Here is a 13,754-nt window from a genome sequence, read left to right on the forward strand (position 1 = left end):
ACATGAATCTAGAGTCCAGAGAACAGGCGAGAGATGCAAATCTGACAGTCCTCAGCACAAAAATAGTATTTAAAGTCATGAGACAGGATACAATAACAAAGAAAGTGAGGACAAAGAACAAAGGCCCTGTACTGAGCTCTGGGCCACACCTCCATGTACGGGTCGGGAAGAACAGAAAAGCCAGGCCGGGTGCAGTGGCTCACGCCTGTAATCCCAACACTTTGGGAGGTTGAGGCTGGCAGATCACCCCGAGGTAAGGAGTTCGAGACCAGCCTGGCCAACATAGCAAAACCCTGTCTCTACTAAAAATACAAAAATTAGCTGGGTGGGGTGCACCGCGCCTATAATCCCAGCTACTCGGGAGGCTGAGGCAGGAGAATCACTTAAACCCAGGAGGCAGAGGCTGTAGTAAGCTGATATCGTGCCACTGCACTACACTACAGCCTGGGCGACAGAGTGAGACTCAAATGTCTCAAAAAAAACAAAAAAAAAAGAAACAGAAAAAAGAAACCAAAAAAAAGGAGAAAAGCCACACAGGAGAGGGAGAAGCAGCAGCCTGACAGAGAGGAGAAGGCACAGGAGTGTGGTATTGGGGAAACCAAAAAGAATGTCCTAGAAGAGAGTGCTCAGCAGTGCCAAATGCCACTGACAGGTCATATCAGATTACGACTGAGCTGGCTGGGTTGGGGACACAGCAGTCCTTGACGATCTCAGCAGCTGCGGGTGTTAAGAGCCCAGTAACCCAGTGAGCTAGGTATTCACTATCAATTTACAGGTGAGGAGACAGCACCAAAAAGGTTGAGGTTAACAACCAGGCCATGGCGAGGCCAAGATCTCTGCATTGCACACATGAAAATCCTTTGTAGGTTCATCTGGGAGGTGGGATGTAAAGACAGGAAGGAGAGATGCAGAGTATTTGGGTTAAGAAAACTTTAAACCTTCCACTATTTGTTCCCTTAGCAAAATCTTCTGAGGTGAGAAAAGAGCTTAGTTCATGACTTACAAATGAACCAGAGCCAAGAAGCAGGGCAGAAGGCAAGTCTTTGTGCCAGGAAGGAAGTAGCAGCAGCATCTTGTGCTCCATTGCCCCTAAATGTGTACACAACCAGCTTATCAGAACACTGAAGATGACAGGCGTAGGGCCAGTTCCACAACCAAATTGAACTCTTCAGGCACTGGTACAATACTGGAGCCCATGGAGCCAGTCCTTTGGGTTCTCTAATTGAATACTTTTCACAAGTCTGCTTACTTCTGACCCAAAATCTGTTGAAACCTTCTAGTCTAACATACAGAGCTTAACTTGCACAACCAAGAATTCCTGACGCATGGAAGTAACTGGCCTGCATCAGCGAAGAGGAGCCCTCAGGCCCTGAGGGGACACTTGGGAACATTCCCACACCCACCCCAAATGAAGCACTGCTTTTCCCAGCACCACACCCCGATGCTGCAGTTCATCTTTCCAATACACTTCAGTACCACACATGAAGAGGCAGTGCGGGGTAAGAGAAGGAGCCTCAACCTCAAAAGGTGGGATACTCGGGTTCTGGTGCCAACTCTGCCATAAAAAGTTACATGGAAGGCCAGGTGTGGTAGCTTGCACCTATAATCCCATCACTTCGGGAGACTGAGGTGGGCAGATCACCTGAGGTCAGGAGTTTAAGACCAGTCGGGCCAACATGGTGAAACCCTGTCTCTACTAAAAATACAAAAATTATCTGGGCATGGTGGTGTGCGCCTGTAGTCCCAGCTACTCGGGAGGCTGAGGTGGGAGAATCGCTTGAACCTGGGAGGCAGAGGTTGCAGTGAGCCGAGATTGCACCACTGCACTCCAGCCTGCGTGAAAACAGCAAGTTCCTCCCAAGGGCTCCAAAGAGTTGCTGAGCCTCATCTTCCAGAGTCTCAGCTCCCTCAGGGTAACAAAACACAGCCCAGAGATCTAAGGAATGGGCTCTGAAGTCAGGCTGCCCTGGGCTACTGCTTAGTAACTGTGTTAACCTGAATTGACTTAGTTGACTTCTTTAAGCCTCATTTTTGATATCTGTAAAATGAGGATGACAATAATACATATGCCATGAGGAACTGTGAAAACTGCCTAGTAATGGTGTACACTCTCTATTACCCATTATGACAGCTGTCAGGAAAGATGCATTCATTAACAACTACTTTCTCCACTTGGAATTCAGATATATTTATTAATGAACTTCTGATACAAAGGTATACCAGATTGATTGAAATAATATCAAGAGCAAAGAAAATAATTTAGTTTGCCAAAGAAGCCAGAACAATTCAAAAACTGACAAAAAAGGTGAAATGCTATGGCATATTACATGTACCTTGAACAGGGATTTCCCCATAGTTTGGTCTCTTATCTGACAGGGCTGTCAGGGGTTTGGATGTTGAGATTGGTCCACTTATGGAATGTCTCTGAAATCATAAGATAAACAATATCAAAGTTAAATCGAGTATTGGGACTCACAAAGTAAATGCTGCAGAGAGTAGGTATTTAGTTATAAATCTGTATTAATTCTTTCCATACTACTATATTAAGGTTGTAACACACCTTACAGGCATGGACTGTGATCAATATACTTTTTAAAAAATTAGACTTTTATTATGGGATAATTATAGACTCATATGCAGTTGTTAAGAATATAGAGAGATCCTATGTACCCTTTACTCAGTTTCCCCTAATGGTAATATCTTATAAACCTATAGTAAAATACCACCAGCAAGATTTTGACAGTAGCCAAAATACTGATATAGTCATATCTTATATAGTCATTTATATATTATTGATACAGTAAAGATAAAGAACATTTCCATCACCATAAGGATCCTACCTGGCCCTTTTACAATCACACCCCTCTCCCCGTCCCCAACCCCATATCACTGACCCCTGGCAACCACTGGTATTCTGAATGTGGTTTCATTATTTTGTTGGAAGAGAATCTTTAAAGTATCACAAACCAATTCAGTAAATATAAAAACATGTTCCAAAATGAAATGCAGATGTGCTCCTTTTGTAATTGTACTGGTCATTCAAGTCCTGGTTCAAATAGATCTCAATTCTGCCACCCGCTTACTAATGCTACTACAACAATTGCCCAGTACAGCCTGTCATCTCAGTGTAGCACTACAGCAACGGCTTGTCACTGGCTTCCTCATCTCCAGACTTCTGCATATGCAAGCAGCCAGAAGAATCCACCATGGCCAGGGCCAGCGGCTCATGTCTGCAATCCCAGCCCTTTGGGAGGCCGAGGTGGGCGGTTCACGAGGTCAGGAGTTTAAGATCAGCCTGGCCAACATAGTGGAACCCCATCTCGACTAAAAAATACAAAAAATTAGCTGGGTATGGTGGTGGGTGCCTGTAATCCCAGCTACTCGGGAAGCTGAGGCAGGAGAATCGCTTGAAACCAGGAGGCAGAGGTTGCAGTAAGCCGAGATCGTGCCACTGCACTCCAGCACGGGCAACAGTGTGAGACTCCATCTCAAAAAAAAAAAAAAAAGAATCTACCACAAACACTTAAAACCCCTCAGCAATCTTGGCCACCTCTACTTGATGGTCAAACACCACGAACCTACTTATTTACTACCATGCAGACCAGGTTGCTTGTCTATGTTTTTCTTGTGCTTCATTCCCACAGCTTTCCCCCAGTCCTTTTTATCTGGCTAACTTCTAACTATTCATTTCATATTCCCACCAGAAATGTGGACGAGGTCCAGCTTCTCCACATTCTGGCCACACTTCAGCTCATCAACCTTTCAGATTTTGGCCATTAGGAATAATATAGAATAGAATCTCATTGTGGATTTAATTTCCATTTTTCTGATGACTAATGATGTTGATCATCTTTTCATGTGCCATTGGCCATTTGTAATTCTCCTGGAAGGACCTTTTCAAATCTTATACCCACTATTTATTGGGTTGTTTGTCTTCTTACTGAATGTAAATCTTTTTTATTAGGTAAATGTATTATGAATATATTCTCCCCAGTCTGTAGCTTGCTTTTTAATTTTCTTAATGTCTTTCAGAGAAGTTTTAAGTTTTGATGCCCAATTTATCAACTTGCTTTTATAGTTCATGCTTTTTTACATCTTAATAAATCTTTGCAGTCTTAAAGGTTATGAAGATTTTCTCTCACGTTCTCACGTAAAAATTGTAGTTTTAGCTTTAAAACTTTTAGTTTTAAGTCGATAGGTCATTTCAATTTTTGTGTATTTCATGAGGTACGGGCTGAGGTTATTTCTTTTCTATACAGTTATCTAGTCATTTCAGAATGTTTTCTTCAAAAGACTATTCCTTACCGATTGAATTACTTTGGTATTTTTGTAGAAAATCAACTGGCCTACTTCTGAACTCTCTGTTCTACTGATCTAATGTTGAAATCAGGTAGTACAAGTCCTCCAAATTTGACCTCCACCCGTATCCCCTGACCCCAACATTTTGAATATTCAGGGATCTTGCATTTCCATATGAATTTAATACTACCATGTCAATTTCTACCCAAAGAGCACTGCTCTTTTAATTGGTATTGTGTTGAATCCACAGACCAATTTAAAGGACTACTACAAGATATTAACAACATTGAGTCTTCCAATCTATAAATGACATCGCTTTCCATTTATTCAATTTCTCTCAGCAATATTTTATTGTTTTCATTGCACAGGTTGTGCATACATTTCATTATATTTATTAAGTATTTCAATTTCCAATTATTCATGCTAATGTAGAGAAAAACAAATAACTTTTGTATAGGACTTCGTGTAAACCTTGACACTGCTTAACTCAAAAAGCTTCTGTGTGGACTCCTTAGGATTTTCTACATAAATGATCATGTTATCTGCAAACAATGACAGTTTTACTTTACCCTTTCCAAACATGTATGCTTTCTTTTTTTTCTTTTCTTTTTTTTTTTTTCTTTTTGGTTTTATGCAATTGCACAGGGTAAGAGCTCCAGCAAAATGCTGAACAAAAGTGGTGAGAGTGGGTATCCTTACCTTGCTCCTGGTCCTAGTGGGAAAGCATTCAGTCTCCAGATTAAGTATGATGTTAGCTGTGGAGTTCCCACAGGTCTCCTATTTCTAATTTGCTAAAGAGTTTTACTATGAACAGATGTAAAATTTTGTCAAATAGTTTTCTAAAGATGTTGAGATTAATGATTTTTTTAATTTTTTTTTTTTCTCTTTTATTGTGTTGAGGCAAATTTTAACCTTGCACCCCTGGGATACATCACACTTGGTAATGATGAATTATCATTTTTATATATTCCTGGATTCAGTTTTGTTAATGTGTGCTTTTATATTGCCTCTATAACCATCTATAATCACGAGGAATATTGGCTGGCAGTTTTCTTTTTTTGCAATGTCTTTGTCTAGTTTTGCTATCAGGTAATGCTACCTTCCTAAAATGAACTGGAAAGTCCTTTTACTCTTCTGTTTTCTGAAAGACTATATACAACTGGAATTATTTCTCCCACAAAGGATTGATTCAATTCACTAGTAAAACCACCTGGGCCTGGAATTTTCTATGTGGGAAGACTTTTTATTTTAAACTTTTATTCTGAAATAATTATGGACTCCCAGGAAGTTGTAAAGATAGTACAGCAAAGTCCCATATACTTCTAATTCACTGTCTCCCAACTGTCTGTGGATAATGAATTCCCTCAGCTTTTGTTTGTCTAAAAAATTTTAATTTTATCTTTTTGTTAATATATAGAATTCTAAGTTGACAGGGTTTTTCTTTTGGCATTTGAAGATGCCATTTTGGGCTGGGCACAGTGGCTCACTTTGGGAGGCTGAGGCAGGTCCAATCACCGGAGTCCAGGAGTTTGAGACCAGCCTGGGCAACATGGAGAAATCCCATGTTTGTACTAAAAATACAAAAATTAGCCGCGTGCCCTGGCACGCACCTGTAGTCCCAGTTACTCAGGAGGCTGAGGCAGGAGAATCACTTGAACCCAGGAGGCAGAAGTTGCAGTGAGCCAAGGTCACGCCACTGCATTCCAGCCTGGGTGACAGAACTTCTATCTCAAAAACAAAAACAAACAAATAAAAAAAACCCCAACCATTTTGTTGTCTTCTGACTTGCACAGTTTCTAACCAGAAGTCTGTGATTATTCTTACCTGCCTGTCCTTAAGAAATTCTTGTCACTGTTTTTCAGCAATGCCTTACTGGACATGGGGATGAGGGTGTTTGTATATTTATATATGCTTATCTTGCTTTAGCTTCCTAATTTTCTTGGATCTATGAGTATATAATTTCCAACAAATTTGGATGGATTTTGGCTATTATTTCTTCAAAAAAAAATTTTTTTTTTTATTTTTTAAGATGGAGTCTCCCTCTGTCGCCCAGGCTGGAGTGCAGTGGTGTGATCTCGGCTCACTGCAACCTCTGCCTCCCAGGTTAAAGTGATTCTCCTGCCTCAGCCTCCTGAGTAGCTGGGATTACAGGCACACACCACCATGCCTGGCTGAATTTTTATATTTTTAGTAGAGACAGGGTTTCACCATGTCTCTTAGTAGTTGACAGGGTTTCAACTACCACTAATTGGGGATCACTGGGGAACATTTTAGAGGCTGCCTACTACAGCTACTTAGGGACCTCCTTGGTCCTTCTGCATCTTATTTTTAAAGATCTTTTAGGGCAGATCTAGAATAGTATTTACTCTGAGGCTATTTAGTTCTATGATACTTTCAGATGTGGTCCTTTAGGAGTCTATACTGAATGCCATCTATTCAAAGAGGTGTCTCCACAGCGGCTGGTTTCGAACTCCTGAGCTCGGGTGATCTGCCCACATCGGCCTCCCAAAGTGCTGGAATTACAGGCGTGAGAGCCACTGCGCCTGGCCTATTTCTGCAAATGTTTTTTCAGACACACTTCCCACTCTGCCCCCCAACTTGCCTTTTTTTCTTGGGCTCCAATTTCAGGTATGTAGGACCACTTAATTTAATCCCACAAGTCAGGGGCTCTGTTCATTTTTTTCCCCAGCCTTTTTTCCTCTCTGTTACTCATTATGGAAGATTCTACTGCTATGTCCTCAAATATACTGATCTTTTCCTCTATTCGTTTTTTTTGTTTGTTTGTTTTTGAGACGGAGTCCTGCTCTGTCACCCAGGCTGGAGTGCAATGGCACAATCTCAGCTCACTGCATCCTCCGCCTCCTGGGTTCAAGCGATTCTCCTGCCTCAGCCTCCTGAGTAGCTGGGATTACAGGCACACACCGCCGTGCCTGTCTAATTTTTTTTTGTAGTTTTAGTAGAGACGGGGTTTCGCCATGTTGGCCAGGCTGGTCTTGAACTCCTGACCTCAGGTGATCCGCCTGCCTCGGCCTCCCAAAATGCTGGGATTACAGATGTGAGCCACCGCACCTGGCCTTCTTCTATTCTTTTTCATATCTTTCACTTCTCTCTTCATCTGTGCATGCTTCCCTTCACATACTCAAGCACAGAGATCATATTTACATTGCTGCATGCTAATCCTATCATTTCTATCCGTTCGAAGTCTGCATCTATTGAGTGATTTTTCCCCTGGTTACAGGTGACATTTTCCTGCTTCTTCATTGTCTAGTAATTTTTTATTGCATGCCAGATTATGTATTTCACACTATGGAGCCTTATATTTTGCTGTGTTCCTTTAAAAATTATTACTTTGGCAAATAAGTACGCTACTGTATTAGTTATCTATGCTGCATGACAAATTACTCCAAATCTTTAGTGGCTTAAAACAATCCATTTATGATCTCATAGTTTCTGTGGGTCAGAAAGCTTAGCGGAGTGTCTCTGGCTCAAGGTCTAGCACGAGGAGGCAATCAAGTTGTCAGCAGGGCTGCAGTTATCTCGAGGATCGACTGGAGGAAGATCTGCCTCCAAGCTCATCTACATGGCTGCTGGCAAGCTTCAGGAGATCTGTTTCCATACTTCCTAATGTGGGCCCCTCCACAGGGCTGGCTCACAACATGGGAACTGGGTTTCCCCAGAGTAACTGGCTCTAAGTGATAGCAAGAGGAGCATTCAAGGCAGAAGCAAAGCTTTTTATAACTGTATTTTAGAAGTGATAACCTTATCCTACCACTTCTTTTGCTTTGCCATATTCACTGGAAGCAAATCACAAGCTGCAGCCAACACTCAACAAGAGTAAATTGCACAAGGAGCAACTACCACTAATTGGGGATCACTGGGGAACATTTTAAAGGCTGCCTACTACAGCTACTTAGGGACCTCCTTGGTCCTTCTGCATCTTATTTTTAAAGATCTTTTAGGGCAGATCTAGAATAGTATTTACTCTGAGGCTATTTAGTTCTATGATACTTTCAGATGTGGTCCTTTAAGAGTCTATACTGAATGCCATCTATTCAAAGAGGTGTCTCCACAGCGGCTGGTGGGAACTCAAATGATTTCCTGCCCTAGGGAAACTACCAGAAGTGTTTGCCTGATAGCTCCCTGTTCCTGGAAATTGTTTCTGGAAAATTATTCTTGCCCAGCCTTGTGGGGTTTCACCCAATGCAGGTACAGACTGGTATTCAGACAAAGACTCAAAGGGATGCCTATGCAGGTTTCTATACTCCTTTCTCCATGCAGCTCCCTCCTCCAAGTATCTGCCCTGCAAATTTGAGCAGTCTCATTCTCCTCGAATGTTGATTTGTGTCTACTCAGATCCAATTGTTTTTCTCTTCCCTGCTCCATGTAGGTTCATCTTCCCTGCACCACCATCTGGAATTGCCTCCAGGAAAATACTGTGAACCACAGTAGGACTTACCTCATTTTAAAATTTTTGTTCAGGGATCACAGTTATGTACAATGTCTGAAAATAATTGCTTCCTATATTTTGTCCATCTATTAATAGTTGTTTGTGATGGCAGAATAATCCAGCCTATTACTCCCACATAGGTAGGAGTAGAATTCCTACCTAGGGAGTTTTGAAAAACTAACAATCCCAATCTTGGGCCCCAGTCCCCAGAGATTCTGGTTTACCAGGATGAGGTCTGGCAATTTTATGTGCTTAAAAACTCTCTGCATGATTTTTATATACAATTAGGTTTGAGAAGCACTGTACTAACTAATCATGTACTAAAAAGCTACTGAATATAGCTCCTAAGTATTAGTTTTTTGGAACTTATAGAAATATTTTTCACCTCCTAACTTTACAAAGATTTACAAAGTGACAAACACCACTTAAAGAAAGTTCATCTTATTTGAATTTTATTACATTTGGCATCTTTATTTTGCTTTTATCTGTATTTCAGAATTTTAGATGAAGTTTGATTAGTAGGGAGCACATAAAAAAGCATTAAATCAGCTGGGCACAGTGGCTCACGCCTGTAATCCCAGCACTTTGGAAGGCTGAGGTGGGCATATTGCTTGAGGTCAGGAATTTGAGACCAGCTGGCCAACATGGTTAAAATCCTGTTCTACTGAAAATACAAAAATTAGCTGGGTGTGGTGGTGCACACCTGTAATCCCGGCTACTTGGAGGCTGAGGCACGAGAATCACTTGAACCCAGGAGGTGGAGGTTGCAGTGAGCCGAAATTATGCCACTTCACTCCAGTTTGGGCAACCGAGTGAGACTCCTTCTCAAAAAAAAAAAAAAAGTCATTAAATTGGTGGAATACGGTATTCCCTTCCCTTCTTTTTAAATTATGACATAATGCCAGGCATGGTGGCTCATGCCTGTAATCCCAGCACTTTGGGAGGACCAGGCAGGTGGATTGCCTGAGCTCAGGAGCTCAAGACCAGCCTGGGCAACATGGCAGAACCCTGTCTTTACCAAAAACACAGAAAACAGCCAGGTATGGGTGGTACACGCCTGTGGTACCAGCTACTTGGGAGGCTGAGGTGGGAGGACTGGTCGGGCCTGAGAGGCAGAGGTTGTGCAGTGAGCCAAGATCGTGCCACTACATTCCAACCTGGGTGACAGAGTGAGACCCCATCTGGGGGAAAAAAAAAAAAAAAGACGTAACATCTTGTATATACATGCAAATGCAAAGCCACTAACTCACAATAATATAAATACAAAAGGAGCACGCTAGTAAACACAGTACAAATGTCTCAACTGGAAATGAAAATGCTCCCCAGCACCATTATTTTAGGGAAGAGGTGCAGCCAGGGCTACACTGTATCACAGGATAATGGGGGTTAGGCCATGTTTCCTTTGGCTACTCTCACCTATGTGGAAATACTCCGCCTCAGCTATACTGTCCAAAAGCGGCTGAATAAAATGCACAATGAGGGGCCTCTTGAGCGCTACCGAAAAGCCCTCTGCCCTGCTTCTCATCTGTATTCCCCAATGGCACAGAAGAGCAACTTTTGAAACTTGTTTCTAATGTATCAATAATGACCTGTGCTGGACCTGTTACAAAACAGCCCTCATGAATCTCGCTTCTCTGAATTCATGCCTTGTGCACCCCTTCCACTCTGAATCGCAGCTGCCCTGTGACTTGCTTGGATTAAAATAGCAGGACAGAAGTGTCACCGTCCAAGTTCCAAGCTTAGGTCTTCAGAGGCTTTGCTAACTTCCATTTTCAGTCTCCTGGAGCTGGAGATACCATGTTGTGAAGGAGCCTGAGAAGACAAATCACATGGAGAAAGCGGCCCAGGAATCCTGCTGAGCCCAGGCCCCATCCCATCCTCTCTGTGAATTCAACTGCAGGAATGAGCCCAGGAAAGCCAGCAAAGAATTGCCTAGTCAACTCAGAGAAATGTAAAAACTAATAAAATTGTTCTTTCAAGCCACTAAGTTCTGAAGTGATTTGCTATGCAGTAAGGCTGAGACATGGCAACCACACACTCTACTCACAGACACCTCTGGGTCTTAGTGTAGTGACTAAAGCCACTGAATCCAGACAGCCTAGCTCTGAACCCCAGCTCTACCGCTTAATTGCTGAACCTCGGCAAGTTACTTAACCTTTCTGGGCCTCAGTTACCACATGCGAAAAATACAGATAAGAACAGCACCTAATACCCAAGAGTTGTAAGGATTAAATGAGCTAACATTATAAAGCATTCAGAACAGTGTAGAACACATAGCAAGTGTTCAACTGTTGTTAGCTATCATTATTAGAGTCTATCAGAACAACACAATTTACACTTACATAATTTATCTCAATTAAAGATATTTACAGTATTTTAGGAAACAAATTCTAGATACATCCCTGCTGAGGTAGTCATTTACCCAGCGAATATAGGTGTAAATGAGTGTGAAGAAAAGGCCTCAACTTTCAGATTCTGAGGCCATAAGAGCCTCCTGTGGTTCCAGGCACTCACCTGCATAGGGGACACAGCTGCTGCAGGAGGGGTTTTCATAGGACTTGGGCTCAGGGGCGTTCGAGGAATTGCAGCTGCAGCAGGGTTTGGTACTACAAAAACAACAAACAAAAAGGGAAATAATGTCACTGTACAGTGGAAGCTTAACTAGTCTCCACTTAAGGACTCGCCTGATTACCAAACGCTCTCAAACCCCCCTGGACACTGTCTTGGCTGATGTCTAGCCTCTGCTGAACACTTGTAGCTGTGTCTTAGCACACAGGTGCTTTTCCTCCCATCAGGTGAATTATTTGCATCCGTAGAGTAGTCATGCTTATTTCTAACCCATGTTATGGTAGTCATTTCGTTTTTGTTATTTAATTATAAATAACATTTTGTTATAAGCTAAAATGCTCCATAAAGCAATGAAATTCAAGTATTAAAACCCAAGAGGAGTATTTACATAACTCTATCAGGTAAGAAGCCTGACAGGTAAAGGATGTTCAATAGTTGCATATTAAACAAAAGAATGAGGAACTCCTGCTTGTCTTTCCTCAAATCCTCCTGCGGAGTCCATCACGTCACATATATTTTCTGATTTGTATTTAACACGGGGATGTGGAATCACTTGTTGGCATATCAGTCTCTCTAGAATAAACTGCTGAAAAGTAGTTTATGTTTTTAGAATTTATTAATTTCTAGACAGTTGAGCATAGCACAGATTCTGGTAAAGGCTGCAAAAATGATTCTTCGTTTGATGCTGAATTAAACTAAAAATGGGATACAGAATGAACTCAGGCCTATCACACAGTGTGGCAAGATGAAGCAGATCACTGTAGACTTTTTTAATGCGGCTAATATAAACACAAATCTATTTACTTACATTTAGAATTGGTATCTTTAGATGTATTCTTTACTGAGATAAAATTCACAAAACATAATGTTAACCATTTAAAAATGTACAGTTCGGTGGCATTTAGTACATTCACAATATTATGCAACCATCACCTCTACCTAGTTCCAAAACATTTTCATCATTCCAAAAAAAAACCTAGTATCCCAACAGTCACTTCCTACCCACTGTCCCGCCAGCCTCTGGCAATCTGCTTTCTGTCTCTATGGATTGACGTAGTGTGAATATTTAACATAAATGGAATCTTACAATATGTGACCTGTTGTATCTGGCTTCCTTCAATTAACATAATGTTGTAAAGAATCATCCATGTTAAAGTATGTGTTACTACTTCATTCCTTCTTGTGGCTGAACAGTATTCCATTGTATGAATATACCACATTTTGTTTATCCATTCATTGAATGCATGGATACTTGGGTTGCTTCCATCCATTAGCTATTGTGAGCAGAACTGCTATGAACATTGATGTACAAGCACAGATGTTTCTCAATTTATGATGGAGTTATGTCCTGATAAAACCATCACAAGCAAGTCAAAAATGCATTTGATACACCTAACCTCCCAAAGATCTCAGCTTAACCTAGCCTACCTTAAACAAGATCAGAACATTTACATTAGCCTACAGTTAGGTAAAATCATCTAACATGAAGCCTATTTTATACTAAATAGGCTGTGTTGAATATCTCATGTAATTTACTGAAAGCTGTACTGAATGTGTATTACTGGCACTATTGTAAAGTCAAAAAATCAAAAGTTAAAGCATCGTTAAGTCAGGGACTGTATTTGTCTGATTATCTATTTTCAGTTCTTTTGAATGTATAATTAGGAGTGGAATTGCTAGGTCATTTACATATATTTTATTATAAAGTAACATATAAGGCTTTTTAAAAACTTTACTATGAAGCAGTTTTGTGCATTAAAGCATGCTTTATTAACATTTTGAATAGGTGTATAATTTTAATTTAATGTAGACATTCCATTATCATTTTGATTTTCAAAACATATATATATTTTATTCTTCAGAGACAAAGTCTTGCTCTGTTGTCCAGGCTAGAGTACAGTGGCTATTAGCAGGTGCAGTGATAGCATGCTACTGCCTCGGCCTCCTAAGTAGTTGGAACTACAGGCACTTGTCAGCTCAAAGCATATATATTTTAAACTTCTCCTTTCATCTTACCCCATCATATTACCCAGAGGTGGCCACTAACAACAGTTCTGAGTACATCTTTCTTACACTTTAAATGCAAATACACTTAGCTATCTACGTACCTTAAAAAAACAAGACCACCCACATTATATACATACATACGCACACACACACACAGGTATATATAGATATATACATATATCTGTATATATGTACTGGCCTGCAACTTACTATAAAGGACTGCAGTGCACAAAGCGACTGCTCAGGTGGCACATTTGAATAAAGGATCACAGACATGTTTCAACATCAGTACTTTGAGATCCATGTCATCCTTATTGAAATATGCATAGTATTTTTCTGTATTAATTGGCCATAATTGTCTTAATTTTTTTAATAGGCATTTAAGTGATTTCTAGGTGTTCCATTTTTCCAAACAATGGTATACATACTGTGT

The 13,754-nt window shown here is 40.9% G+C and overlaps 1 protein-coding gene across 6 annotated transcripts in view; it reads right to left on the bottom strand.

Annotated features, from left to right (window-relative positions):
- Positions 1–13,754, bottom strand: part of SPECC1L (sperm antigen with calponin homology and coiled-coil domains 1 like) — a 146,322-nt gene that overhangs the window by 64,199 nt on the left and 68,369 nt on the right. For all 6 annotated transcript variants that reach the window (XM_010376305.2, XM_030914075.1, XM_030914078.1 and 3 more), the window contains 2 exons: positions 11,261–11,352; positions 2,334–2,424 (listed from right to left, as the gene is read on the bottom strand). In XM_010376305.2, the coding sequence (XP_010374607.1) occupies positions 2,334–2,424; positions 11,261–11,352 (183 nt within the window). The remainder of the gene's footprint in view (positions 1–2,333; positions 2,425–11,260; positions 11,353–13,754) is intronic.

The sequence above is a fragment of the Rhinopithecus roxellana genome, chromosome 13 (assembly GCF_007565055.1).
Source record: "Rhinopithecus roxellana isolate Shanxi Qingling chromosome 13, ASM756505v1, whole genome shotgun sequence".
Lineage (NCBI taxonomy): Eukaryota > Metazoa > Chordata > Mammalia > Primates > Cercopithecidae > Rhinopithecus > Rhinopithecus roxellana.